The sequence below is a fragment of the Leucoraja erinacea genome, chromosome 10, assembly GCF_028641065.1.
Source record: "Leucoraja erinacea ecotype New England chromosome 10, Leri_hhj_1, whole genome shotgun sequence".
In the NCBI taxonomy this organism is placed as follows: domain Eukaryota; kingdom Metazoa; phylum Chordata; class Chondrichthyes; order Rajiformes; family Rajidae; genus Leucoraja; species Leucoraja erinaceus.
Window position 1 is genome coordinate 47,707,753 of NC_073386.1, and position 26,601 is coordinate 47,734,353.

General features: G+C 39.2%; 1 protein-coding gene across 3 annotated transcripts in view; it reads left to right on the plus strand.

Annotated features, from left to right (window-relative positions):
* Positions 1 to 26,601, plus strand: part of tprb (translocated promoter region b, nuclear basket protein) — a 67,092-nt gene that overhangs the window by 32,659 nt on the left and 7,832 nt on the right. The window contains exons 26-46 of one of the 3 annotated variants that reach the window (XM_055642155.1): positions 73 to 257; positions 1,412 to 1,559; positions 1,764 to 1,901; positions 2,310 to 2,441; positions 3,553 to 3,683; positions 4,514 to 4,724; positions 5,582 to 5,728; positions 10,535 to 10,733; positions 12,088 to 12,311; positions 13,084 to 13,163; positions 13,649 to 13,857; positions 14,040 to 14,315; positions 15,492 to 15,622; positions 16,488 to 16,583; positions 19,917 to 20,108; positions 21,692 to 21,820; positions 23,123 to 23,195; positions 24,249 to 24,436; positions 25,247 to 25,318; positions 25,824 to 25,918; positions 26,326 to 26,432. In XM_055642155.1, the coding sequence (XP_055498130.1) occupies positions 73 to 257; positions 1,412 to 1,559; positions 1,764 to 1,901; positions 2,310 to 2,441; positions 3,553 to 3,683; positions 4,514 to 4,724; positions 5,582 to 5,728; positions 10,535 to 10,733; positions 12,088 to 12,311; positions 13,084 to 13,163; positions 13,649 to 13,857; positions 14,040 to 14,315; positions 15,492 to 15,622; positions 16,488 to 16,583; positions 19,917 to 20,108; positions 21,692 to 21,820; positions 23,123 to 23,195; positions 24,249 to 24,436; positions 25,247 to 25,318; positions 25,824 to 25,918; positions 26,326 to 26,432 (3,163 nt within the window). The remainder of the gene's footprint in view (positions 1 to 72; positions 258 to 1,411; positions 1,560 to 1,763; positions 1,902 to 2,309; positions 2,442 to 3,552; positions 3,684 to 4,513; positions 4,725 to 5,581; positions 5,729 to 10,534; positions 10,734 to 12,087; positions 12,312 to 13,083; positions 13,164 to 13,648; positions 13,858 to 14,039; positions 14,316 to 15,491; positions 15,623 to 16,487; positions 16,584 to 19,916; positions 20,109 to 21,691; positions 21,821 to 23,122; positions 23,196 to 24,248; positions 24,437 to 25,246; positions 25,319 to 25,823; positions 25,919 to 26,325; positions 26,433 to 26,601) is intronic. The other 2 variants (XM_055642157.1, XM_055642156.1) reach the window with 2 other exon arrangements.

The window sequence follows — 26,601 nt, forward strand, 5'->3', positions numbered from 1 at the left end:
GTGCAGTTTTTTGAGTAAACTGAATAAAACTGGTTGAAGTTTATAACATTTTCAATGGGTTATTTTGTGTAGGATGAAGTTATCAAACTGACTGCACGTTGTGGGGATCTGCAGAAACAGAACAAGTTGTTGCTTGAGCAAGTGGAGAGCCTTAGTAATAAGATGGTGACTGCAGTTCAAGAAACAACTCAAAGTTCCTTCAATATCTCTTTCAATGAAGAAGGAAAGTCCCAGGAACAGCTACTTGAAATTCTGAGGTAAATGTAATAATAGTATTGCCATATTCATTGAAATGATTGAACACAACAATATTGGGAAGCTGCATTTATGTTACCTGCATTTATGTTAGCACATGCTGCCAGCATCTTATTTTAATCAAAATAAAGTTGCATTGTCCTGGTAGGAAGCTTGGTTTGTAGTAAAATAAATTGGAAGTGGAGAACTACCAGTTTGCACTGTCAAGTGACATCTTTGTAACTAGCACAAGCTACATGCCCTTACCAGCAATTCCAGTTCCTCTCTTGCTGTACCAGATTGTGTCTATTAAGGGCAGTTTATACAAACCCAAGCTAAATTCTGTTCTCTTGAAAAAATCCATCACAAAGACCCATCCCTGATGTGGTATGCTTGAGCCCATATGCCACTGAAGACCATTTTTATAACCGTCTTCCATTGACAAGATTCCTTACTAAAGTTTGTAATATCCTGCATCAACTTATATTTCTCATTTACCTTTGATTTGCTTATTCATAACCAAATCAAGCCTGGTCTTAAATATTGTCTTTACCTCCACCAGACCCACCTTGTGCCAGCCTATTAACTTGACTTGACTGCTCTGACTTTTGTCTCCCTTCACTCCACTATTTGCTACAATTTAGCTTTCTGCCGTACTTGGAGTATCCCATTCTACCTTTCCACCTTCCAATAGCAAATTTATTTCTGTGAAGTATCTTGGAATGCTTTTCGAAGTGTTAGAGGATGGTTTGGGTAACTTATTGAATTAGGAATTTTGTACTGAAATATTTTGTCAGCAAGAATCATTATTTTAAATTTATAGTTTCCTATTATATTGGATAAAGCCTATGTATGTATTGTATATGAGAGTGATTTGATGCCTAAGTTTTCCATAGATGTAAAAGATTCATCTCCTCTTCTCAGTGGTTGATCTGCAGAATCCCCAAACTTGCCCGTCCACATTTATAGTGTATACCATTAATTTATAGTCAAGTTATGCTACTTTGGTATCTTACTTCGTTACCACAACATTACAGAACATGTACACTGAATTGTCAGCTTTTGTGGAATCTGTTGCGACCAGCTTGTTTTTGCCAATAATTGCGTATGCAAAAAAAGAAAGTGAACCTGAGAAGTTAAGACATTTTAACGTTTTATCCAAATCTGCACACCACAGGTTTGTGCGACGTGAAAGGGAAATTGCGGAAACAAAGTTTGAGGTTGCCCAAGTGGAGGCTCTGCGCTATCGTCAACGAGTGGAGAATTTGGAGAGAGAGCTGAAGGAGGTGCAGGACAGTCTCAATTCTGAAAGGGAAAAGGTCCAGGTAAATGTTCTAGTTTTAACTACAAAATCCCTGCAGAAAGCATTTAAGGGTGGGATCGAAACTTGGGGAAATTGTAAGCTTTTGATCAATGAAGATATTGCTCGAAACCATTCATTTCAAATTTAGCTTCTTTATAGCTCTCCTTATTTAAGTATTTTTATTATACGACTTTTTGATTTGACGTTTGAATTTATTTTTGTACAGGTGACTGCCAAAACTCTGGCACAACATGACGAGCTGATGAAAAAGACAGAGACAATGAATGTTCTAATTGAGACGAATAAAATGCTACGAGATGAGAAAGAAAGGTTGGAGCAAGAACTCCAGCAATCAAGGGCAAAGGTCAGTATACTTCTCAAGATCAGAAAATGCGCGTCAGTTCAGTCCTGTCATGCAGGTAGAGTTTGGACATTTTGAGCACTGATTGGCATACAGCGCATCACTAGAAATACCAAGTCAAGCAGATAATGGTTTCAGAATAATGGGGTGTGTGCAGGCTTCATTGAGTAGCCTTGCTCTTTGAAATTGTACAAAGAGATCTTTTGGTTGACAGGACTGTATGCCCACTTAAGAGAACATATAGGTTCTGGAAAAGATGTGCCCTCTGCCAACATATCAAGTCAGTTCTAGGCCTTGAATTGTTCCTATCCATTGGGCTTTTGTGAATTATTATTCAGGAAACAGTATATTTTTAGAGAGCACTAACTTGAGCGATGCAAGTAGAGTAATGTTTTGTTGCATGATTCTTAGATTCGTAAGCTAGAATCTGACATCCTACCTCTTCAAGAATCCAACACCGAGCTCAGTGAGAAAAGTGGTATGTTGCAAGCAGAGAAGAAATTGCTGGATGAAGATCTCAAACGCTGGAAGGCCTGTGCCCAGGTATGACAGGCAATTTATTTAAATTACTACTCATTTCATTACTCATTGCATTTGGTGGTTCAGTAGCTCATTGCCATTTGTGTAGCTTTTGGCTGAATAACCACATTAATAACAATTGGTGCTACATTTGATATCTTCAGAGCTAAACCAAGAACAACGAGGATTTATGGCATTGGAAGAAAAAATGTGGAATCTGTCTATTTAGTGTCTTGTCATTCGCCTTTTTTTCTGCCAAGTATTGATTAACTTTGATGCGTGATCGATTGTCTCTCTAGTTTAGATTCGTCATGGTATACAATATTGAAATGGGGCCCGTTGACTCAACTGATCCGCTAGCCAAAATGCCTTTCTTTGCAAATCCCATCTACCTGTGTTTGGCCCATATGCTTCTAATTCTTTCTCATCCATATATTTATTCAAATATCTTTTAACAATTGTAGTCGTACCTGCCTCTGGCGCCAGCTCTGGCATCTTGTTGTATGTACCCACCTGTGTAGAAAAGCACACTCCAGATCCTATATACATTTCCCCCCTCTTAAGGCCATGTCCTCTAAAGTGAATGCTCAGGTTTTTTTCCCCAGGGTAGAGGATTCAAAAACAAGAGGGCATAGCCTCATCGCCTTAAGGTGAGTGAGAGGGACCTCTGGGGCAACTTTATCATCCCACATCTCTGCCAGAGGAAGCTGGAGAAGTGGATACAATTGTTTAAAAGACATTTGGACAAATAATTGGATAGGCAGTTCAGATGACTATGGACCAAATGTAGGCATATGTGACTGGACCAATTTGGTTGGTATGGACAAGATGGGATGACAGGCCTATATATGTAATCTATAGCTCTGACGATCTTGTTGTAACCTTGGACAATGTTCTTCACTGTGTGCAAACTTACTAAATGTGCAGCCTATATTTAATTGCCAAATCAATAATATATTTGGCAAACGGGATCCAGCACTGATCCCTGTAACATGCTGCAGTTTGAATTATTTCATTGTGTGTATATATAATCTGATTCATAATTATTTAGTTGAAATTCTTATCAATTAACTGAATCTTTGATACATTTGAAATTTGAATAAATAACATTTATGACAATACCTTTGCATTTAAGCAATTAATCAGCCAGCAGAAGGAGACGGACCCTGATGAGTACAAGAAGCTAATTTCAGAGAAAGATACAAATACCAAACGTATTCAACAACTAACTGAGGAAACTGGGAAATTGAAAACTGAAGTTGCTAGGTAAACAAGTGTGTCGTGTATGTGTTGTGTAGAAGCATAACCAGTTAAAAATGCTTCGATCTTTGGGTGAGCGATTTTGATCTTATAGATGGTCCAATTACTTTATGTACAATACATGAATAATGGCTAAGTATAAAGATACTGCCAGAAAACAAAATTTAAATGCTGTAAATATGCATAGAGAGCAGAAAGAAGAAAATGCTGCAAACTGGAGGAACACTGCCTTGTATTCCATTTGGGTATCTTACAATCCAAAAATCTCCAACTTCAGCAAATTCCATCCCCTCCCACCTTCCTTGGTATGCTCCCATTTCTCCCACTATCTGTCCACCCAGGTCATTCCTGCTCTTCTCCAATCCCTGATCGCCCATTCCTCTTCCCCTATTTCTTCCACCTGTATCCACCTCTCTGGCTTAACATTTCACTCCTTTCTCCTCATTTGACATATTTTGTCCCCATTTCTCCTCCAGCCTTTGTCACTTCATCTAGACATCTGCCAATCAACCCCCCGCCAGCACCACCTGTATCCACCTATCACGTGCCAACTTTTGCCCCATCTCAACCTCTTACCTGACATTCTCTCCGCTGTCCCCTGCTGCAGTCAATCTGAACAAAAATGGTCCCAACCTGAAACATCACCCCTCCAGATGCTGCCTGACCCATTGTTCCTCCAGCGCTTAGTGTTTTTCTCAGGATTTTGGAATCTGCAGTTTCTTGTGTGTCTGTCTTAATTAGAATAAAAATTGTTTTATATTGCATTTAGTCAAGACCAATTTTGACACTTGCAATGTTTTTAAATGTCTGACTATTGAAATCTGCTTTGTTTGCAGACTGAATGCATCATCATCTGTATCACAACGTGATGTACAGACATTGAAGACCGAGCTCAGTCGAGTGTCTGTTGATCGGGATAAACTAAAACAAGAAATGATGGCAAGGGTGGCAGATATCCAGGAAAAGAACAAAACTATTACCCAGGTTAAAAAGATCGGCCGTAGATACAAGACCCAGTATGAGGAGCTGAAAGCGCAGTATGATAAGGTAAATTGTGACTCTTTATTTAAACGGGTTTATCCAAGCTAAGATTTTTAAACCTTGTTTAAAAGAGTAATGTATTTCCTGATCCATTAAGATGCTTCATTTCATTCTCTTTGACATTGTTATTTGTAAAAACCTACTATTAAGGTGAATTCTAACTAATCTCACCATAATTCGAATCCCTCCAAATCCTGTCCAAAAACTGCTTACCACTGCTATAAAGCTCACTGAGTTGTAGTTTCTTGGCTTAACCCTGCTGTACTAAAATAAAGCAACATTAGCTCTCCTAGTCTTTCTGTACCTAGCATTGTGATTAGCTGTCAATATTTTGCTGGTCTCAACAATCTCCCATAACATCAAATGATACATCTGGCCTTGGAGATGTATCCACCTTTGTTTCTGGACCTCCACCACCTTCATAATGTTGATATGTTCCAGGAAATCACTGTTCCTTCATTTAAGACTTCATTTAAGATTGCTAATTTCCAGTGGCTCCATTCATTGATCCTCACGGTGAGCTACTCTCTCCCTAGCTACCTTTTTACTATTCAAGGATCTCTTGATCCCAGCTGCCTATACGTGACATAAATGTTCTCTTTTTTCCTGACCAGATCCTCAACATCCCTCACCAACCAAGGTGTCTTAATCTTAACAGCCTTGCCCATCACACTAACAGGAACTTGATTTAAAAAATATTAGCCTTCTGTGCACTGTGCCCATATTCCAATTTGATCACCTTTCCAGGGCATTAGGTTTCATCATTGAATTATGTTAAAAGAATGAGTGAAAGATTGTCTTCAGAAGACCATATCCATCCTTTTAATCTGTTAGTTTTGTCAAACTTTTGTCCTGCCTTCCAGATGGTTGCTGAAACTTCTTCTCAACGTTCAGCAGAGCAGCAGGCAGAACAATCCTCTGTTCAAGCCACTCAAGATTTGCAAGATGCTTTGGCTCAATCTGAATCCAGAGCTAAAGCACTAGAGTCTCAGGCTGAAGCCCTGCAGAAGGTAAGTCACAAAGTGATTGTGTTGGCATCCTGTTAAGATTGTCTTCATATTTGGGACTTGAGTTTAAAGTATTGTCAGGCTGTGATGTACCTCAACCTTTTCCTGGATTTCATGGGCTCACTTTGGATGACTAAAGTATTTGTAGTTTAGTTTATTGTCACATGTACCAAGGTAGAGTGAAAAGCTTTTTTGATACCTGCTATCCGTGGTCAGTTCCGCTCTCCGGTTGGTAATAGGGATAACAGCTGGAAGAAACTGTCCCTGAATCTGGGGGTATGCGTTTTCACACTCTTGTACCTCATAACTACTGGGAGAGAGGAGAAGAGGGAGTGTGTATGTTGAGATTTGTCCTCGATTATGCTGGTGGCTTTAACGAGGCAGCGTGAAGTGTAGATTGAGTCAATGGAATGGAGGTTGGTTTGCGTGATAGTTTGGGCTGTGTCTTGGATGAAACTGTGGTGCATGCCAATAAAATGGTGTCTTCAGCCCATCTGTAGAAATAGGTGAGAGTTTTTGGGACATGCTGAATTTCCTAAGCCTTCTAAGTAAGTGGAAGCATTGGTGTGCTTTCTTGACCGTTCCTTCGATATGGCTGGTCCAGGACAATTTGCTGATGATATTTACACCTAGGAATCTGGAGCTTTCAACCATCTTTATTTTAACGCCGGCAATTTATACCACGGTACGTGCACTGCTTAGCTTCCCGGCATTCCTTCTTGCTGACATTGAGAGAAAGGTTGTTGTCTTGGTAACAGGTTACGAATCGGGTTTTCGATCTCCTTCCTATACTGCGCATCATTGTTAGTTGATATCCAGCCCACAATGGTGGTGTCATCTGCAAATTTGTAAATTAAGTCAGATTTGTATTTGACTGAACAGTCGTAGGTGTAGGGGACTGAAAAGGCACCTTTGCGGGGCACCAGTGTTGAGGATTATCGTAGAGGATAATTTGTCACTTATCCGAACAGAAGGACCATGTTGGGGCACTGAAGAGGCAACTGGATGACCTTGGGGAAACGAGAGTTTCCTGGACAGGACCTACAGTAAGATTGTTACACTGAAGATACCGGAAGAGAGAAGGTGGGTGATGATGAGGAAGGAAAGGAAACTTGGAGCACAGGAGACCCCGGGGGAGATGTACCTCTTGAAAACAGGTTCACCCTCTTGGAAGCTGTAGGGACAGAAGACACTGGCATTCCGAGTTGGGGACAGGGCTGCGAGTAAAAACGTGGCGCTGAAGTGACAGATGTCAGGCAAAGCCGTGGTAGGCGGGGACTCCATCGTGAGAAGTACAGACAGGGGTTTCTGCGGCAACAGGCGGGATACAAGGATGGTGTATTGATTCCCTGGTGCCAGGATCCAGGACGTCACGGACCGATTGCAGGGCGTCCTCAAGGGTGAAGGTGAGCAGCCGGAAATGGCAATCCATGTCGGCACAAATGACGTCGGGAAGAAGAAGAAAGAGATTCTGCAACGTGACTTGAGAAAGCTTGGAAGAAGGTTGAAAAACAGGACCTCCAGGGTGGTTATTTCCAGTTTGCTTCCAGTTCCCCGTGCTGGTGAGATGGGGAATCTGAATATGTGGTTGATTTGCAGACGGGTGGGTTTAAACTAGATAGTGGGGGGAGGAGAGGAGACAAATTGGAAAGACAAGGATGGAGATAAAAAGAAAGAGAGTATAGGACAAGTTAAAGACATCAGAATTAACGGGGCAGAAAGCTCAAAAAGGGATAGGAGATTATGGCCAAGTGAAATAGGAATCGATGTGAAAGGTGAGGTGAAGAATGGATTTTAAAGTATATATGAAGACTCGAAATATCAGAAGTAAATTGGATCAGCTTGAGGCTCAGTTAGAGATTGGTAGATATGTGGGGATTACAACGACATGGCTGCAGGGGGATCGGGACTGGGAAAAGAATATTCAGGGTTATACAACCTATTAGAAAGGACAGGCTGGTCGGTGAGCAGAGGGGAGTTGAGGTAGCTGTTGGTGAGGAATGAAATTCAGTCCCTTGCGAGGGGTGACATAGGGACTGACGATGTAGCGTCGCTGTGGATAGAATTGAGGAATTGTAAAGGTAAGAAGACACTAATGGGAGTTATCTACAGGCCCCAAACAATAGCCTGGATATAGGGTGCAAGTTACAGCAGGAGTTAAAATTGGCATGTAACAAAGGTTATGGGAGATTTCAATATGCAGGTAGACAGGGAAAATCAGGTTAGTTCTGGACCCCAAGAAAGGGAGTTTGTAGAGTGCCTCTGAGATGGATTCTTAGAGCAGCTTGTACTGGAGCATACCAGAGAGAAGGCAATTCTGGATTTAGTGTTATCTAATAAACCAGATTTAAGAAGGGAACTCAAGGTAAAGGAACCGCTTGGAGGTAGTGATCATAAGGTGATAAGTTTTAATCTGCCATTTGTGAGGGAGAAGGTTAAATCAGAAGTGTCAGTGTTGTAGTTGAACAAAGGGGACTCTGAAGGCATGAGAGAGGAGCTGGCCAAGGTCGACTGGAAAAGGATCCTAGCAGGAATGACAATGGAACAGCAATGGCAGGAATTTCTGGGCATAATCCAGAAGATGCAGGATCATTTCATTCCAAAGAGGAAGAAAGATTCTAAATGGAGAGTAAGAGGTAACTAGCTGACGAGGGAAGTTAGGGATGGAATAAAACTAAAACAAAAGGTGTATAACATAGCAAAGAGTAGTGAGATGCCAGGGGATTGGGAAACTTTCAAAGGACGACAGAAGGTAACAAAAAGGGCAATACGGGGAGAAAAGGTGAGTATGAGGGTATCTGAGAATATAAAGAAGGATAGTAAAAGATTCTTTAGGTATGTTAAGAGAAAAAGATTAGTAAAGACAAATGTGGATCATTTGAAGGCAGAAACAAGTGAAATTATTATGGGGAACAAGGAAATTGCAGAATAATTGAACAGGTACTTTGTTTATGTTCTCCTTAGTGAAGACTGAACCAATCTCCCAGATGTATGAGAGAACAGAGCATCTAGGGAGACAGAGGAACTAAAATAAATTTGCATTAGGCAAGAAATAGTATTGGGTAGACTGATGGGACTGAAGGCTGATAATCTGCATCCCAGGCTCTGAAAACCGTAGACGCATTGGTGATCATTTTCCAATATTCTAAAGATTCAGGATCAGTTCCTGTGGGTTGGAGGGGAGCTAATGTTATCCCACTCTTCAAGAAAGGAGCGTGAGAGAAAACGGGGAATTATAGACCAGTTAGCCTGACCACGGTGGTGGGGAAGATGCTGGAGTCAATTAAAGAAGTAATAACGGCGCATTTGGATTGCAGTAACGGGATCGGTCCAAGTTAGCATGGATTTATCAAGGGGAAATCCTGCTTGACTAATCTTCTGCAATTTATTGAGGATGTGACAAGTGAAATGGATGAAGGAGAGCCAGTGGATGTAGTGTATCTGGACTTTCAGAAAGCCTTTGATAAGGTCCCACTGGAGATTTGTTGGCAAAATTAGAGCACATGATATTGGGGGTAGGGTATTGACATGGATAGAAAATTGGTTGGCAGACAGGAAACAGAGTAGGAATAAATGGGTCCCTGTAAGAATGGAAGGCAGTGGTGAGTGGAGTGCCGCAAGCCTCGGTGCTGGGGCCGCAACTATTTACAATATATATTAATGATTTAGATGATGGGATTAAAAGTAACACTAGCAAATTTGCAGATGGACACAAAGCTGGGTGGCAAAGAGGATGCTAGGGTGACTTGGACAGGTTGAATGAGTGGGCAAATGCATGGCAGATGCAATATAATGTGGATAAATGTGAGATTATCCACTGGCAGCAAGAACAAAGAGGCAGATTATTATCTCAATAGTGTCGGATTAGGAAAAAGGGAAGTGCATTGAGACCTGGGTGTCCTTGTACACCAGTCACTGAAAGTAAACATGCAGGTACAGCAGGCAGTGAAGAAAGCTAATGGCATGGTGGCTTTCATAACGAGAGGATTTGAATATAGGAGTAAATAGGTCCTTCTGCAGTTGTACAGGGCCCTAGTGAGACCACGTCTGAGGAAAATAAATGGTACAAATCTGTTAGAATCTCCTGATCTCTCCTGGATTGGGGCCTGTGTACTGAAAACTAGTTATTAAATTATCTGATCAAGATTGAGAGATGTCAAATTAATGTCTATTCTGTGCCAATTAAATAATATATTGGTGTGCCGGATGCAGTCGTGCTGAAGTGTTTGTTATGTCCTGATAAACAATTTACTAAATATTCGGGGAATAGACTGATATCGCTCGTATTATAACTAGCTTAGCACGATTTCAGTTCAGCTTGGAACTTCTCTACTTTAATATCTCTTATATTCCAAAAATGAATAGGATAAGCTACAGGAGGATTTAAAAGTAGATTTTGTAACGGAGTAAAACAGTGGCAAAAATCAAGTGCTCTGCATGCAGACTATACCCTCAAAAAGGGACTGTTACTTAAATGGAGATTGTGCACGGGAAGAAAGAGATCAAGGAATGACACCCTTATGCTACATACCTTGGAAATTTAAATAAAACCACTTCAGAATCTGGGAGAAATGAAATTAATGTTTGGGGAAAGTTGTCTCTGAGAAATGTCTGTGCCACTGTGCTCATCTGCTTTTTAAAAAAATATGGATTGACTGATGAAGATCGTTTGCTGTGTTAGGTACAAAGCTTCATTGATCAAATGGTTCATATGTTTCCATTCTTGACCAATACAGTCTAACATTTCATGAGGGTAATCTTATACAATGCAGCCCATTGACTAACTATAACTTTCTGTACTTTTTTCAGTCTGTAAGTGAGAAGGAATCTGAAGTTAAAAAGTTACAGGATGAAGTAACCCAGTTGCAAGGAGAACTTTCACGCTTGCGCCAGGAACTGCAGGAGAAAGCAAACCTTGAAGAACAGCTTCGGCAACAGATACTGGAGAAAGAAGAGAAGACCAAGAAAGCAATATTGGTAGCCAAACAGAAGATAACACAGCTAGCTGGTCAGCCATTTGTATTTTTGAAAATTATTTTAAAATAGTGAATAGAATAATTGATTGTAGTAAAGAACAGATAATTAGAGTTCATGCTTGTACCATCACACTTCAGAGATATAGCGCAAAAACAAGCTATTCAGACCACTGACTCGCGCCAAACAGTGATCACCCCCCATACACTAGCACTATCGTACATATTAGGGACACTACGATTTCTACCAAAGCCAATTAACCTACACGTCTTTGGAGTGTGGGAAGAAACCGAAGCACCCGGAGGAAACCCACGTGGTTACAGAGAGAACGTACAAATTTTATATAGACTGTACCCATGGTCAGGATCCAACCCAGGTCTCTGGCACTAAGGCAGCAACTCTGCTGCTGCATCACTGTCCTCACCGTTGTGTCTGATTGTTCAATGTTTCCAGTGTATTAAGAAATCCTATATTACAGGTCATTAATATAGGATTTCTTAATACACTGGAAATATTGCTTGTGTTTTATTTAACTGATTGAGGACCAGCTTTTGGTGGCCATCTAATGTAACTAATGCCCAAATCAGCTGTTTTATAGAAGTACTGGCAAGGGGAGTGCCTTAATCCCAAACTGGATCAAATTGCAATTGGCTTTCATCTCCTTAAGTACAAAGGAATGTAATGCTAGAGTATTGTACTAGTGCCACAGATAATTCAGCTGTTCCACAGACCCAGAGATCCATGTTTATCTTGAGTTTAAACATTCTCCTTGTAGTTGCGTGGGCTTGCTCTTGTTCTCCATTTTGCTCCTACATCCCAAATGCAAGTTGACTGTTGGGTAATTACTTAAACTGCCCCTTGTATAGTTTGCTGGTGTGAGACTTGGAGAGGAGTTAATGAGCTTGTGTAAGAAAATAAGATATGGACAAATAAGAGGTGGGGGGAGAATCTGGTTAATGGGAGAGAATTGTATCAATATAGAGATGCCAGAGGCAAATGTTTCCCATCATCATCATCCTTTATTGTCATCTTGCAAAGTAATAGTTCTACAGTGCAAATGAGAAGATGTTTCCCAGGGAATACAAATGTAGTTACTCTACATTTGCATATGACAATGCACTCTTCTGGACTTTCCAGAAATCTAGGAAAATAAAATTCTGATGTTTTTGTTTGGGGATATAAAGAGAATATTGAAGAAAATTAATTTTGCATCGGTTAAATAAACTGCTCCAACCAAGAATTGAGAAAAAACTTGCTCTAACGTTATGAATTGTCTTTAAAGCTTTCTGTTACTAATCCTTATAACCGTTTACCTTCAAGCATGAAAACCAATGTGTAGAGCAAAGATATTTTGCTGATTTGAAATTAAGCCAGTTGGTTTGTTTTAGGTTTGAAGGAACAATTGGCGAAGGAGAATGAAGAGTTGAAGCAGCACAATGAAGAGTTTAAGCAGCGTGTCAGTAGTTTGGATCAGCAAAGAGAGGAGCTGGAGGTGCGCATGAGTGCACTGAAATCACAGTATGACGGTCACATTACTCGACTCAAACGAGAGCTGAAAGAACACCAGGAACGACATGAACAACGTGAGGAACCACAAGAACTAACCATTAAGGTATGTGCAAGAAAGGTCCTGGCATGGAAATGCTGAATTATAAAGATCAAAGATGTATATATATAAATTTAATTGACAAAATTGGAAAGGGAATTTGATACTTGATTCAGTTATATGGTATTCTTCTTATCGAGTCCACACGCAAGATTAGAAGTTGTGCAGGCAGAGCTGAAGTTCAGCCAGAGCTGAACACATTTCTCGGCATCTGCATACAATGGTGTCTGTCTTTTGCCTCTTGTGCGTGGTGGTGGAAAGATTGGTGGAAACAGGGTCGCGATGTGAACGCTCTTTCCTTCACCCCCAATGTATGCTTTATGGGAGTAATTGCCATATGACTAAATACTTGGAGAATAAAACATTTAATTCACTGGGCCACATTAAACTTGGTGCAGCGACATCCATGAAAATACAGTATTGTTTTCTCTGTTTGTCACGGCATCCTGTTATTCAGAACTACCTTTGGTTATATCAAAACGTTGAGTTGCCTGAAAATTCAACTAATTTTGTATTGCAAATTATTTTTATCTCTGCATTGTGCATATAAATAGTTGTGACTGCCTCAGCAAAGGTTTTTGAGAACTGTTGCTTCATCTTTTAATTATGGTATGAAAATCTAGCAGCTTAAATCATAAAGGTATATGAGAGAAATTATTTTTAATGCATTGGAATGGCCGATGTGACTTCATAAATGCAGAATATAATCGTTTGTTACATTTTTAATGCATAGCATAATATGACACCAATGATAATATTTATTTCTGTTTTGCATTAGACTTCTGAACCACAGAGACAGTTGGATCCACAGAGGCAAATTACCTTGAAACAAACTACTGTATCTACAGACAGAGGAAGGTAAGAATAAGCATTATCTGTGGTTTGTCTGCAGAAGGGTCTCGACCCGAAACGTTGCCTATTTCCTTCGCTCCATAGATGCTGCCACACCCGCTGAGTTTCTCCAGCATTTTTGTCTACCTTTGATTTTCCAGCAACTGCAGTTCCTTCTTAAACATTATCTGTACCCATGTCATTTTGTTTTACAACTAGCCCCAATTATCAATATAAAGCGGTACTTTGCATACACCTATCCTAAATTCTCATGTAACTAAATGAATAACGCTGTCTTTTTTAGCACAAGATTTGGCAACGGAATTTAACTCTGCTGTTCAATCTTGTTTTACTTTTAAAAGGAAACATATCTGGCAGCTTTTAACAGTTACAACAAATTCCAGTGACGTTGTATGCTTACAGAGTTGATTATTTTCTGTTCATTTTTTAATTATACTTTCATTATGAAAGGCAATCTTTTTACGATAAACTTTCTTTAAAATGTTATACAGTTCATGCTCATCTGATCCACCAACGGCCAATATCAAACCAACCCCTCTCGTGGCAACACCGAGTAAAGTAGCTGCTGGTCCAGCGCCTGGCAGTAAGTCCACACCAAGAGCCAGTATTCGTCCAATGGTTACTCCAGCGACTGTCTCAGGACCGGCCACAACACCAACTGCAACAGTGATGCCCACAACACAAGTTGAAACTCAAGAAGGTATCTAGTTTTAAACATTGAATCGTGTAGCATTTACAGCTATCAGCCTTAATATGTACCAGCTGTATAATAATCACATAGATTTGCCACTGTAGAAGACAATTTGAATTTTAAAACCAATTATATTTTGTTTCATGGAAAACTATGTTCTAATAGACAGTTTTGCCTGTGTCCTTATTCAGCAGCCATACAGTCAGAAGGACCAGTGGAACATGTAACCGTTTTCGGTAGCGCAAGTGGAACAGTGCGTTCAACGAGTCCAAATATCCCGAGCTTGTCACAGCCAATTTTAACAGTCCAACAGCAGCAGACACAGGCAACAGCCTTTGTACAGCCCACTCAACAATCTCTTCAGCAGATAGAGCCAGCAAATCAGGAACTTTCAACAAACCTCGGAGATGTGGTGCAGAACACCCAATTAGAACGACCATCCACTTCTACAGCTGTATTTGGAACTGGTTAGTTTATGTTGTGATCTGAAAATTATTTCTTCAAAGGATAACTTAATCCCGGAAATCAAAAAGAACTACAGTTGCTGGAAATCTGTAACGTTTTAATTTAATTTAGAGGTACAGTGCTGAAATAGACCCTTCGGCCCACTGAATCTGTGCCGACCAGTGATCCCCGCACACTTAACACTATCCTACACACACTAGGATTTACAATTTTACCAAGCCAATTAACCAATAAGCCTGTAGGTCTTTGGAGTGTGGGAGGAAAACCCACGCAGGTCACAGGGAGAACGTGCAAACTCCATACAGACAGCACCTATAGTCAGCATCGAACCCGAGTTTCTGGCGCTGTAAAGCAGCAACTCTACTGCTGCGCCACCATTGCCGCCCATGAGGAAAATTACACCATAAGATTAAGAAGATTTAAGTTGTCGAGAATGAACAATGCTGGAAATACTCAGCAGGTCACTCCATCTCTTTGGGAAGAGAAAGGGGCAAATGTTTTAAGATTGGAGTTTCCACCATTTTGTCTCTGACATGAAACATCGACTATGTTTATCTTCTTGTATTTTATTTATTTGTTCTCGACAACCTAATCTTCTTAACCTTGTTGTAATTTTTCTCTTCAGACTTTATTAATTTTGTCACTTAGGGATGAGAGCGAGTCATTCAACTCGTGTCTGTTCTGACAATTCTGTAGATCGCAGCTGATCTGCATTAACTCCACTCTTTTACTACACACCCCTTCACATCCTTGAATGAATAACAAAAATCTTATTAGCCTCAGTCTTGGAAGTGTCAAATTCAGTGGGGATGGATGATTGGGGCTCTGCTATGCTCTGGTTTTATCTCCAAAGGTTTACCTTGGAGTCGTAACTTTATGCAGCATGATAGCAATTCGTTCATGCCAACCTCAATGTCTCCCTGTACTTACCCAACCTACCTGTGCTTGGCCCATTATTCCTTTTTTTTAGATTTAAGATCGTGCCCTGTGGTCCATATGGCATACATATCCTTAATTCACCATTATTTGGTGTATTAATAACTAATGTATTGGATAACTTCTTTTGTCTATCTCTTTCAATGAGCCATTCTCGCGCAAGTGAATAAATGTGTGGATTTTTAGGATCTTTTGGGGCCTTTTGAGTTGAAATAACGGTTTCATAAGGTGTCACCTTTCAGTTTCAGGTTCCACTACTATGTCCAAGCGTCAGCGTGAAGATGATGACGAGATGAGTGCAGATAACACAGTTCATGGCCAGGATGAGTCTTTGGAACATCAACCAAAGAAGTTGAAACTTACCCAACGAGCAGTACGTGAGATGGTTGATGTATTCCTGGTGTAATTGGAAAATAGACTAGGGCTATGGGAGCATCTCTTGATTCAATCACGTAAATGGGAAAATCATTTGTATGTTTTTGGAAATCCAGAACAAATGAGCAAAATAAAATTAGAGACAAACCACAAAGGAATGCAGTTCGAGAGTGTTTGTTTCCACAAAGGGTTGTTGTAATCTGGAACCATCCCCCTTAAATGCACATGAATGGTGAAACAAGTGCCATTTTCCAAGTCAATCGGATGGGTGATTAGAGGGAAGGGTATCAAGATAAATGGGGGTTCACTATTGAATAGCAGTAATCTAATTAATGGCTGAATATATACAGTTGAACTGGCCTGTTACATTAAGTATGTTTGCGAATGGCAAATAGCTTAAATATTTGTGAAATCACGTTCAAACCAAGCTGTTTGAATGACAATAAAAGGCATTCTATTTTATTCTAAAACTCTGATAATCAGTCACTATCGGGACTTTCATGGTGCTAGGTAGGCATATTTTCCAGACTATAGGGTATTGCACGAATTGAATTCACTTTTTTATCTGTTAAACAGCATTACAATGAATTTTCCAGTGAGCCAGATAAATATGAAGGGAGCACAGTAACTGGATCGTCAGTGAATAGGAAGGAAGCCCCTTGAGCCTTATTCTGAATCATCGAGATTTCCCTATAGCTGGATGGTGGATTTTCAGTTTGTGTAGTCAGAAAAGGAAAGTTAGGGGGAAAATATATATATACTGAATTTCTTGCTCCTCTGCTAGTTTTTGAAATGTTTTTGTAGAATTAATGTTAAAGGCTAACATAATTGAAAACTATACTACTAAACTGTTTCAACCTCAGGAAGAGCACATGCAAGAGGTGGATGAAAGCGCAGAAACAGATACTGAAATGCAGATGCAGTCAGAGAACTTGGATTCACAGGACTCTCTCACCCAAGTGAGTTAATTGCCACCAGTCAATTTTAGACTGGAATGAAATGGGTGTAATATTACATCCTGACTAGATACAATGCTCTCCATCATGTTTGGGACGAAGACCCTTCATTTATTTATTTGCCTCTGTATTCCTCAATTTGAGTTTTGTAATAGAAAAAAATCACATGTGGTTAAAGTGCACATTGGCAGATTTTATTAAAATATTTTTATACATTTTGGATTCACCATGTAGAAATTACAGCAATGTTTATACATAGACCCCCCCCCCCCCCCCCCAGCTGATTTACAATTACAAATTACAGCCCCCCCCCCCCCCCCCCCCCCCGAGCACCAGAGCACCACAATATTTGGGACGCATGGCTTCACAGGTGTTTGTAATTGCTCAGGTGTGTTTAAATGCCTCCTTAATGCAGGTATAAGCGAGCTCTCAGCATCTAGTCTTTCCTCCAGTCTTTCCATCACCTTTGGAAACTTTTATTGCTGTTTATCAACATGAGGACCAAAGTTGTGATGATGAAAGTCAAAGAAGCCATTATGAGATTGAGAAACAAGAATAAAATTGTTAGAGACATCAGCCAAAACCGTAGGCTTACCAAAATCAACTGTTTGGAACATCATTAAGAAAGAGAGCACTGGTGTGCTTGCTAAATATAATAAAGAAAAATCCCCAAACACCTATCCAACAGATCAGAAACACTCTTCAGGAGTCGGGTGTGGATTTGTCAATGACCACTGTCTGCAGAAGACTTCATGAACAGAAATACAGAGGCTACATTGCAAGATGCAAACCACTGGTTAGCTGCTAAAATAGGATGGCCAGGTTACAGTTTGCCAAGATGTACTTAAAAGAGCAACCACAGTTCTGGAAAAAGGTCTTGTGGATAGATGAGACAAAGATTAACGTATTAGAGTGATGACAAGAGCAAAGTATGGAGGAGAGAAGGAACTGCCCAAGATCCAAAGCATACCACCTCATCTGTGAAACATGGTGGTGGGGGTGTTATGGCCTGGGCATGTATGGCTGCTGAAGGTACTGGCTCACATCGTCATTGATGATACAACTGCTGAAGGTAGTAGTGTAATGAATTCTGAAGTGTATAGACACATCCTATCTGCTCAAGTTCAAACAAATGCCTCAAAATTCATTGGCCGGTGGTTCATTCTACAGCAAGACAATGATCCCAAACATACTGCCAAAGCACCAAAGGAGTTTTACAAAGCTAAAAAATGGTCAATTCTTGAGTGGCCATGTCAATCACCTGATCTGAACCCAATTGAGCATGCTTTTTATATGCTGAAGAGAAAACTGAAGGGGCTAGCCCCCTCCAAACAAGCATAAGTTAGATGGCTGTAATACAGGCCTGGCAGAGCATCACCAGAGAAGACACCCAGCAACTGGTGTTGTCCATGAATCGCAGACTTCAAGCAGTCATTGCATGCAAAGTATATGCAACAAAATACTAAACATGACTACTTTCATTTACACAACATTGCTGTGTCACAAACATTATGGTGCCCTGAAATGGGGGGGGTCTATGTATAAACACTGCTGTAATTTTTAAATGGTGAAACCAAAATATATAAAAAGTGGCCTATATTAAAATCTGACAATGTGCACTTTAACCACATGTGATTTTTTTTTTCTATTACAATTCTCAAATTGTGGAGCACAGAGGCAAATAAATAAATGATGGGTCTTTGTCCCAAACATTATGGAGTGCACTGTATCTCATATGCCATCTGGGAATTGAGATCATTTGGATTTCAGCTCCTGAAGTCCATAACATCTTTTGTTCATTGACATTTATTCTCCTTTGCATTAAATTATTTTTGTCATTTTGCACAACTGGTGAAATTTGCCCATATTGGTAATATTTAATCCAGTTAATGTGTAAATTTAAGGACCCATCTCCTTGACATCATGCACAGTTGACAGCATGGTGCCATGGGCCGAATGACCTGTTAATATGGTGCATGATTCTTTCCAAAAAGTATTGTTGAATTCTCCTCCGTCTGTAACCAGGGAATCGACATTGATCAGAAATGCCGTTGTGTGATAATAGCAACACATCAGAACTTTGTATTCTGTAGAATGTAGCCTATTTCTTATCCACAAAATATTACGTAAATAATTTATTAATCGCTTGGCCAACATTTGTTGCTCTCAACAAACAACAAATAACCAGACTACCAGCCTGGAAGAGTGATGAACCTTCAAGAATAATCATGTAAAAAGTGCAGTAACATTCAGGACAAAACAAGTTTGTTAACCAGCACCCTGACCATAATCTTGAATATCTCATTCCCTCAACAACCCAATGCCTGCTCTGCATATTATTTGGACTATTTTGCAGCTCCCTGCCGTAGGGCTCTCCCACAAATTTGTGACCTTTGTCACAAGTCGGTTGAGAGAGGTTTTGGGTGCCTCTCTGACTTGGAACCACATCATCCTTCCTTCCTTTGTCATTGACCCTTAAACCTGGAGCTCCTTATCAAAACGCACATTGAGACTATATATACTACACAAACTGTGGTGCTTCAAGAAGACAGTTAGCCATCAATACTCATAATCCAATTACGAGCCACACTGTACTTTTAATGAAGTACAATTGCCTCAGGAAAATTAACTTCTAGAAGTGAAAACTGTTGCGCCCAGTGTGTATTCACAGCTCTCTGCTGAAAAATAGGAATCGTGTATAAAGATCTAAAAGGTGTTTCCCAGACACAGACAAGAAGAGTAACCTCATTGTTAAAATAGTATCGAGCAAACATTGCACAATGAAATGTAGCAAACTACAAGGATTTTTTTCCCTGACTAGTCTGAAGAATGGTCAAGACCTGAAACGTTACCCATTCCTTCTCTCCAGAGATGCTGCCTGTCCTGCTGATTTACTCCAGCTTTTTGTGTTTATACAAGGATTGCTTTGCCAGCACTTACAAACCTGTAATCTCTGCACCATTACCCTTTTTGAAAAAAATGATTGGCAGTAAGGATACCTCTATGATGGTATATATTGCTGAACAAAATGAGCCATATAATTGTACTTAAGTGAAACTGTTATTAAAATTGATTGCAAAGAAATCAAGGTGGCATCTGGGCAAAATATTTCAAAAACTTCTGCATTGACAAATTTTCACAATGTAAAGAACTTGGCTATAAGAATTTACAACAGCCTAAGCAGATAACACATGTAACCCAACAAAAAATCTAAGGAAACATGATTTTGTATATTGTTTGCACTTGCATGTAATATTTGTAATTATGGAGTAATTTGTTCTTATTCATGCAGTAATTTCCCAATGAAAAATAATTTATATTCTTCCTTTTTTGCAGGTGGTTATTGAAGAATATCCACCTTCTCAACTGATGGAAGATAATGAAGAGATATCACATCCTTTGAACTTGATCCCCCAACCATCAGAACATCAACAAAACACCCAGTCATCACAAAATTCTCAGACACAAACTGAATACATTATTATTGAGAGTGATGAAGATCAAGACAATGAAGAGGACCAAGAGCAGGTAAAAATCCTGAACCTGAATGAGATTTAATTTATATAGTGTTTGGCAGATATCTTAGCCCAGTTCACATTTTAAGCAGTTTAATTACCAACAGTAGACATTTTGAATTAAGAAAATGTCCACTGTCATACGTGACTTCCTTGCACGTCAATCTACCTTTTGCCTTAAACATATAGGACATTGCTTCCATTGAGGCAGAGAGTTCCAAACACATTTGATCATCTGAATGGTAAACACAATCGCTTTTGTTTTAAATGGACAACATTGTATTTATAAATATTGGCTCAATTCTAGATTCTCGCAGAAAACAAAAAAATCCCCTCCTTACCTAGGCTGCTTGGGATCTTGTATTTCAATCAAGTTATCTCAAGTTCTTCTAGGTTACAGTGATGCAAACCTAGCTTATCCAGTATTTCCTCAAATGACAGGGATAGATACAATACAATACAGAGTAGCACAGCAGTAGAGTTGCTAGAGTAGCAGTGCTAGAGACCCGAGTTCGATCCTGACTATGGGTGCTGTATGTACGGAGTTTGTACGTTCTCCCCGTGACCACGTGGGTGTTCTCCGGGTGCTCCGGCCTTCTCTCACATTCGAAAGGCATGCAGGTTTGTAGGTTAATTGGCTGCTGCAAATTGTTCCTCTTGCCTAGGATTGAGCTAGTGTACGGGCGATCGTAGTCAACATGGCCTCGGTTGGACATAGGGGCCTTGTCTCCAGGCTGTGTCCCTAAACATCAAAGTAAACAGTCCTCCAGATGTGGTCAGCCACACAACACTCCAGGCATCATCACGGGTGAACGAGTGGCTTACAATAACAATCAATTATTGTATTTGCATTTTAGCCTTTTTTTAGTTATTGGTAACTCTGGAAAATGATTCTGCATCTCACTATTTAGCCAATATGCTTTATTTTATAAATGAGCAATTTTGCATTTCTCCACATTATGATGCATTTGTCAAACTGTTGTCGTGCCTTATTTCCCTTTGTATCCTCCTTGCTATGTCTTTGCAACTTAATTTCCTTCCTAAGCAAATTTCCTTTGATCCTTTTAAACTCTTAACAGTAGGCCCAAGCATTGATCCCTGTTGCATCACTCATTATCGTAAAACCCTTACTCTGCCACCCTCAGGACTTTGCCGTCACACGGACAGATTTTCTGGCCGATTGGATGCCACTCATTACCACCACACATTTTTGTTTTGCATGATTCACAACAGTATAATGTTCTAATGAATCCTGGGAGTTAAAAGGGAGCACAGAAAAAGAATGAGGTGAAACGAGCTAAAGCATGCAGGAATAGAGGACACTAACTCTGGCCGCCAAACTTCTGCACTCTGGACCCCAGCTTCGTCTGCATGTGTCCATTCCACAATGGCAGAGTTAGAAACCTAGCCAGCATCCTATCTTCGAACTAGTTTTTATGGAGAAAATTTGAATGTTTCTCTTGCAAAATAGCTGTCTCAAGTTCAATATATAGGTAGACAACTAATTATTGAAAGACAGTTGCCTGGAAATTTTAAATTTATCTTTCAATTGCATGACCTGAAGAATTTGACCTCAAATGTTTTCAACCATTTTAGGAGGAATATGAAGAGGACGAGGAGGAAGAGGAAGAGGATGATGATACTGGTATTGAGGATGGTGATGGTGAAGATAGTAATGAGGGTAGTGCTGAAGGAGAGAATAACTATGATGATGGCAATGTTGAGGTATGCAGGATCTTTGAGATCATTCCAGTGAAGCTGACTGAAATGTCATGATGAGAAATTTTAATGGATGATTCAGTTCCAGATACTTAATTTCTCCTCTCTTATTTGCCCTGTCATTATGGATACTAATTATTTTAAACATTCATTTTGGGTCACCCCTCGGGAGACTCGGAAAATTTATGCAACTTCCAGCTGTTAAAACCTTGCTGAAACCTGGACTGTTTTCTTGACCAAATACATTTTTTACTGTACTTTGGTGATTATAACTGAGTGCTGCACTCTATATATGATGTGCACAAGGCTCCATGCAATTGAAATGTCAATTCTGAATTACAACTTCTATGAAAATGCATCAATGTTCCTTTAGCCTTTTTTTTAATCCAGTTTATCTTTGCATTAATCTGACGGACATTTTATTGGAAATTCTACGCTTTTCTCAATCTTACCATGGAAATACAAATTGTCTAGTACCTGGGCTGAATGACCCCCACAAATCTTAACGTTGAATTCTTATTTGCCAAACATTTGCACACTGTCTTTGATCTTTAACGGCTTTACCCAATGCCATCTAAACATGTACTGCACTAAGTAATCTTTAAAAGAGGGCCATGGTGCTGCTGCTTCATTAGGAGCTTAAACCTGTTATTGATCAATTACTAACCATTATCTTTGTTAGGTCGACACTGAGAACTGTTTGGAATGGGGGTGAAATTAAAATGTATTTACCCCTCAGGCTGATGATTGGTGTGTGGGCTTGGTGTGTGGAGTCATTCATTCGGAGCTATTGCATGATGGCCTGTTCATAACATCTTTTTAATTAAGGCTTTGGCTTGCAAGATTTTTTAATTTAAAAATATGTTTCTGCTGGCCCAGTCATAGTAGTTATACTGGTAGTAGGAGTATACTGGTAGAAGGAGTGAGGTGATGATAGCTAGCAACTTATGTTTCGAATCTTGAAGTTGAATAACCTTTGGGAAGGCCACAAAAGGTCTCATAAAATGATCAAGAATTGTTTTAAAAAAAAGTCATGCAATCATAAAATATGAGGTTTCCTTGAGTGCAATTGACAGTACAATTTGCTGCTAGAAGAAGTGTTCAATTTCAGCTAGTTGTCTCATGTTTTTGATGTACTTTCCAATTTGGTGTGATCTGGGAATATACCTTTTACTTATGATTTTTTTTTGTTTGGCCTTTTTAACTAACTAATGTTTAATATTCTGCTGCTGCTGTTGGTTTAATTTTCACAGCCTGCTTATGGGGTGATATTTACAAAGCTCTTAATCAACTGTTTTTTCTACACAGGTTGCAGATGGGATAGATCCCAGTGCAGATGAGCAAACTACAAGAGAAAGTACCCACATTTCAGAGGATAATTGTAAGTCTTAGGAAATTATTTGATTTAAAAAGTAACCTGATTGTTAAAATTAAAGTACTAATAAAATGTATTGGAATTTAAATATTTTGCTGAGCAATTTTAGTGAAATAAAATATAAAACTCTTGCCTATATTACATTAAATGTTATCAGTCTATTGGTTTTCTTAAAATATCCAATAGTAGAGATCCATAGGAAGCTTTAACTTTTGCTACTAAAGGCCAGAGTTTCATGGTGATGATGAGAAGTGCATTGTTCTTTATCTACGAAGCCCACAAATAAAATTAAGTTAGTTCACCCGCGTTATAGACGATGTCCAGGTCCTTGTGGACTAATGTGAAATGGTGTGGGTAAGGACTTGGAGTTCTGTCGATAGAAATGCTAAAATAATTATTTGACAACTGACTGCCTCAGCTTTAACTACAGTTAATTAACTAGTTTCAATGTTCAAATGGCTCATTCAGAAATGTTCAATATTTTTAAACTATTAATCAAACAAAATCGGAAAATTAAAAATGCTTAAATTAGCACAATACAAGTTCATTTGATTCCTTAAAAAAGAATTGTGAAGTATCTGAAACTTTCTCATTTGCAATTCCTCATTGCATTGAAATGACTGGAGACGTTGAACCTGCAACTAGTTTAACCTTTAGTGCAGGTTCAGCAGATAGATTCCAAGTGAAAACAAATAGTCAGCTAAACTCCAGCAATCACTATGAGGAATTTCCTGTTCTTTACGTCAGGAAATGTCAAATCTTTAAGGTGAAACATGGGCCTTTTTATTGGACGGCATAGCAGTCCTTTGTCATTGTATAGAATAGAACTGTGACCTTCATAACCTTTAAAGCCGAGCACAACAATGATGGCCAATAATGTAAAACAGATTTAACATGTTGTGCAATGTAATGTCGTTGTTTATATTATAAACTTTTAGAGAATATTGAATATGGTCACGTGTCGTGGGAATTAATTTATTTAACATGCAGTTTATTTTTGTGGTGCTAATGGGCTAAGGCTTCTTAGTAACAAGCATGATGTCTCTATTTTGTCAACAGCTGGAGGTGAAGGTAGTGTCACCACTACAGAATCCTACACTCCAGAAGCTCCAAGAGAGCAGCAGCAGCAGCAGGTTGCTGAAAGACAAGCTCCACGGCTTTTGAGATCACCAAGAAGACCACCGCATCCTCTTCCTCCAAGACTAACAATTCAGCCTCCAGCCCAAGAACTGGGACCACCTGCCCAGGTGCTTAAAACTAAGTTGGCAAAAATATATTTTTCTTAGACATTTTGATGTTCACCCCAAACTCTGTAGCTAATAGTTTTGGGTATTTTCTTTCAATTGTTCATCAACATATCAATTACTGCCTCTTGTTTAAAGTTGGATTGGCTTTATTGAATGTTACTTAATTGATAAAATCGCAAATGGTTTTGTATCAGAGATTAGCATTACAGTTATGAACAGCAATTTGTTTAAGTTTCTGTCATGTGATATACTCACATGTGCAGGTAGGTCTGCTATAACAAGTGCTTCTATAACACTAATTGGATATTACGCAAGATATAGGAGATTAGGGAACACAGTTTGCATTATGCCAGCCAAAATGGTTATAATGCAGTTTAGATCAGGAGCTTGAGAACAACATAAGTTACTTTGGAAATTGACTATACTGGGGGAAGAAACTGTCTTGAGGGGGAAAAAAGTATAGGGCCTCCTCAGTAGTGAGACTCCTGTTGCTAATGTAACTGCAGTTGGCCATTGACATGGGACAAGCACTTGCTTCTTCTGATACATGGGGAATCGGTCGGCATGAGCAGATTGGGCTGAACCGCCTATACGATTCTATGTATGAGTATTAAAAAGCACAAACCATATTTTGCAAAACCCAATGCACAAGAATTGTCAAAGAGAAATGTTCTAAAATCAAATTTAAAATATGCCCCGTTTCATAAATTTTGAATGATGTTCAAGTTTCTGTTTTACTAATTGAACATCACATGAGGAACACAGTTTTCCATAATATTTGTTGTAATCATTTTTCATCCTATTACACAGAGATTCCCCCCAGCTCGACGGCCATCATCAAGTCGGGGAGGTATCCAGCTTACTCCAGGCATTGGAGGTGTGGTAAGTAACCCAAATTCTTAGTGCATCATTTAGGAATACGGTATTGCCATGTTTAAATTGTTTCCTCCAAACTGGTTATCATTTTCTTTTATAGCTATGAGCTGACCATTTTTAGAATTACCAATCAACCAGTTTCTGGATTTACAAGCACATGAATTGATTTAATTCTTTAATTTCTGTTCTTTTTTCTTCAAAGCATATAACTGTGATTTGTGGCAATATTTATGTCTGCATAAATCCAATTAACAAGGCATTGGCATTGGAGACCATTGGTGATTCATCCACGGCAGTATTTCTGTTGCTGCATGTCTTAAGTCTTGTATTAAAATATGCCAATGCATGCGTGAACTATTAATTTTGTGTTTTGAAATGCACTGGTCTTGCTAAAAATACTTTTCCTGCTCAGATGATGCAGTCAGATGGTATTATTTGCCTTCTCTTTTCTTATATACATGGTTTTCTTAAATACATTTTTTTTTTGACTGGTGTTTAACACTTTTTTCAGCATCAGCATTTCTTTGATGAAGATGACAGAATGGTACCTAGTACACCAACACTTGTTGTGCCCCACCGATCAGATGGGTTTGCAGAAGCCATTCAGTAAGTGGATTTCCCTGTTAGTGTCTTCGAAGTTCAAAATAAGGCGTCTTTTCTTCAAAATACTTTCGGTAGCTAGGTGGTATACAATAATATAACAAGAAAAAATGTCAGCACTGGTTAATTGAGTTTGGCTTTTTATTCTGACTGGTTATCATCAATTTAATGTATTCTGAAGTTGGGGGGTGTCAAAAACAATAAATTTGAACTTTTTTGAATATTTGTGAACTTCAAATAAATATAAGAAAAATTATGACTTTTTCCATGACAGTCATATGTTTATTTGAAGGTATGATGGTTGCCTATTTAAAATTAGCTTTGAACATCTTGCTGTGTGTTTTGAACTTGGATAATATGTATACTTTTGTGCACCTTTGAATTTAAAAGCTCATGTTAAAAACTTTCCTTAGTTCTCCCCAGGTTACAGGAGTCCCTCGCTTTAGGTTTGGACCACCTGAAGATATGAATCAAACTAGTTCAAGTCAGTCTGATCTTGGACAATTGGCATCACAAGGAGGTAACATTTATACAAAACAAATCTAAATCTCTTCAACCTACAAACAACATATTAGTCTTAACAGAAGACCGTAAAAAGATTGTGGCATTCCATTGGTCAAAGTGAAGTAGTTCCTGGACTTATTGCAAGCGTACTGTGAAAGTGGAGGTCCAAGACCTATAGGCAGATA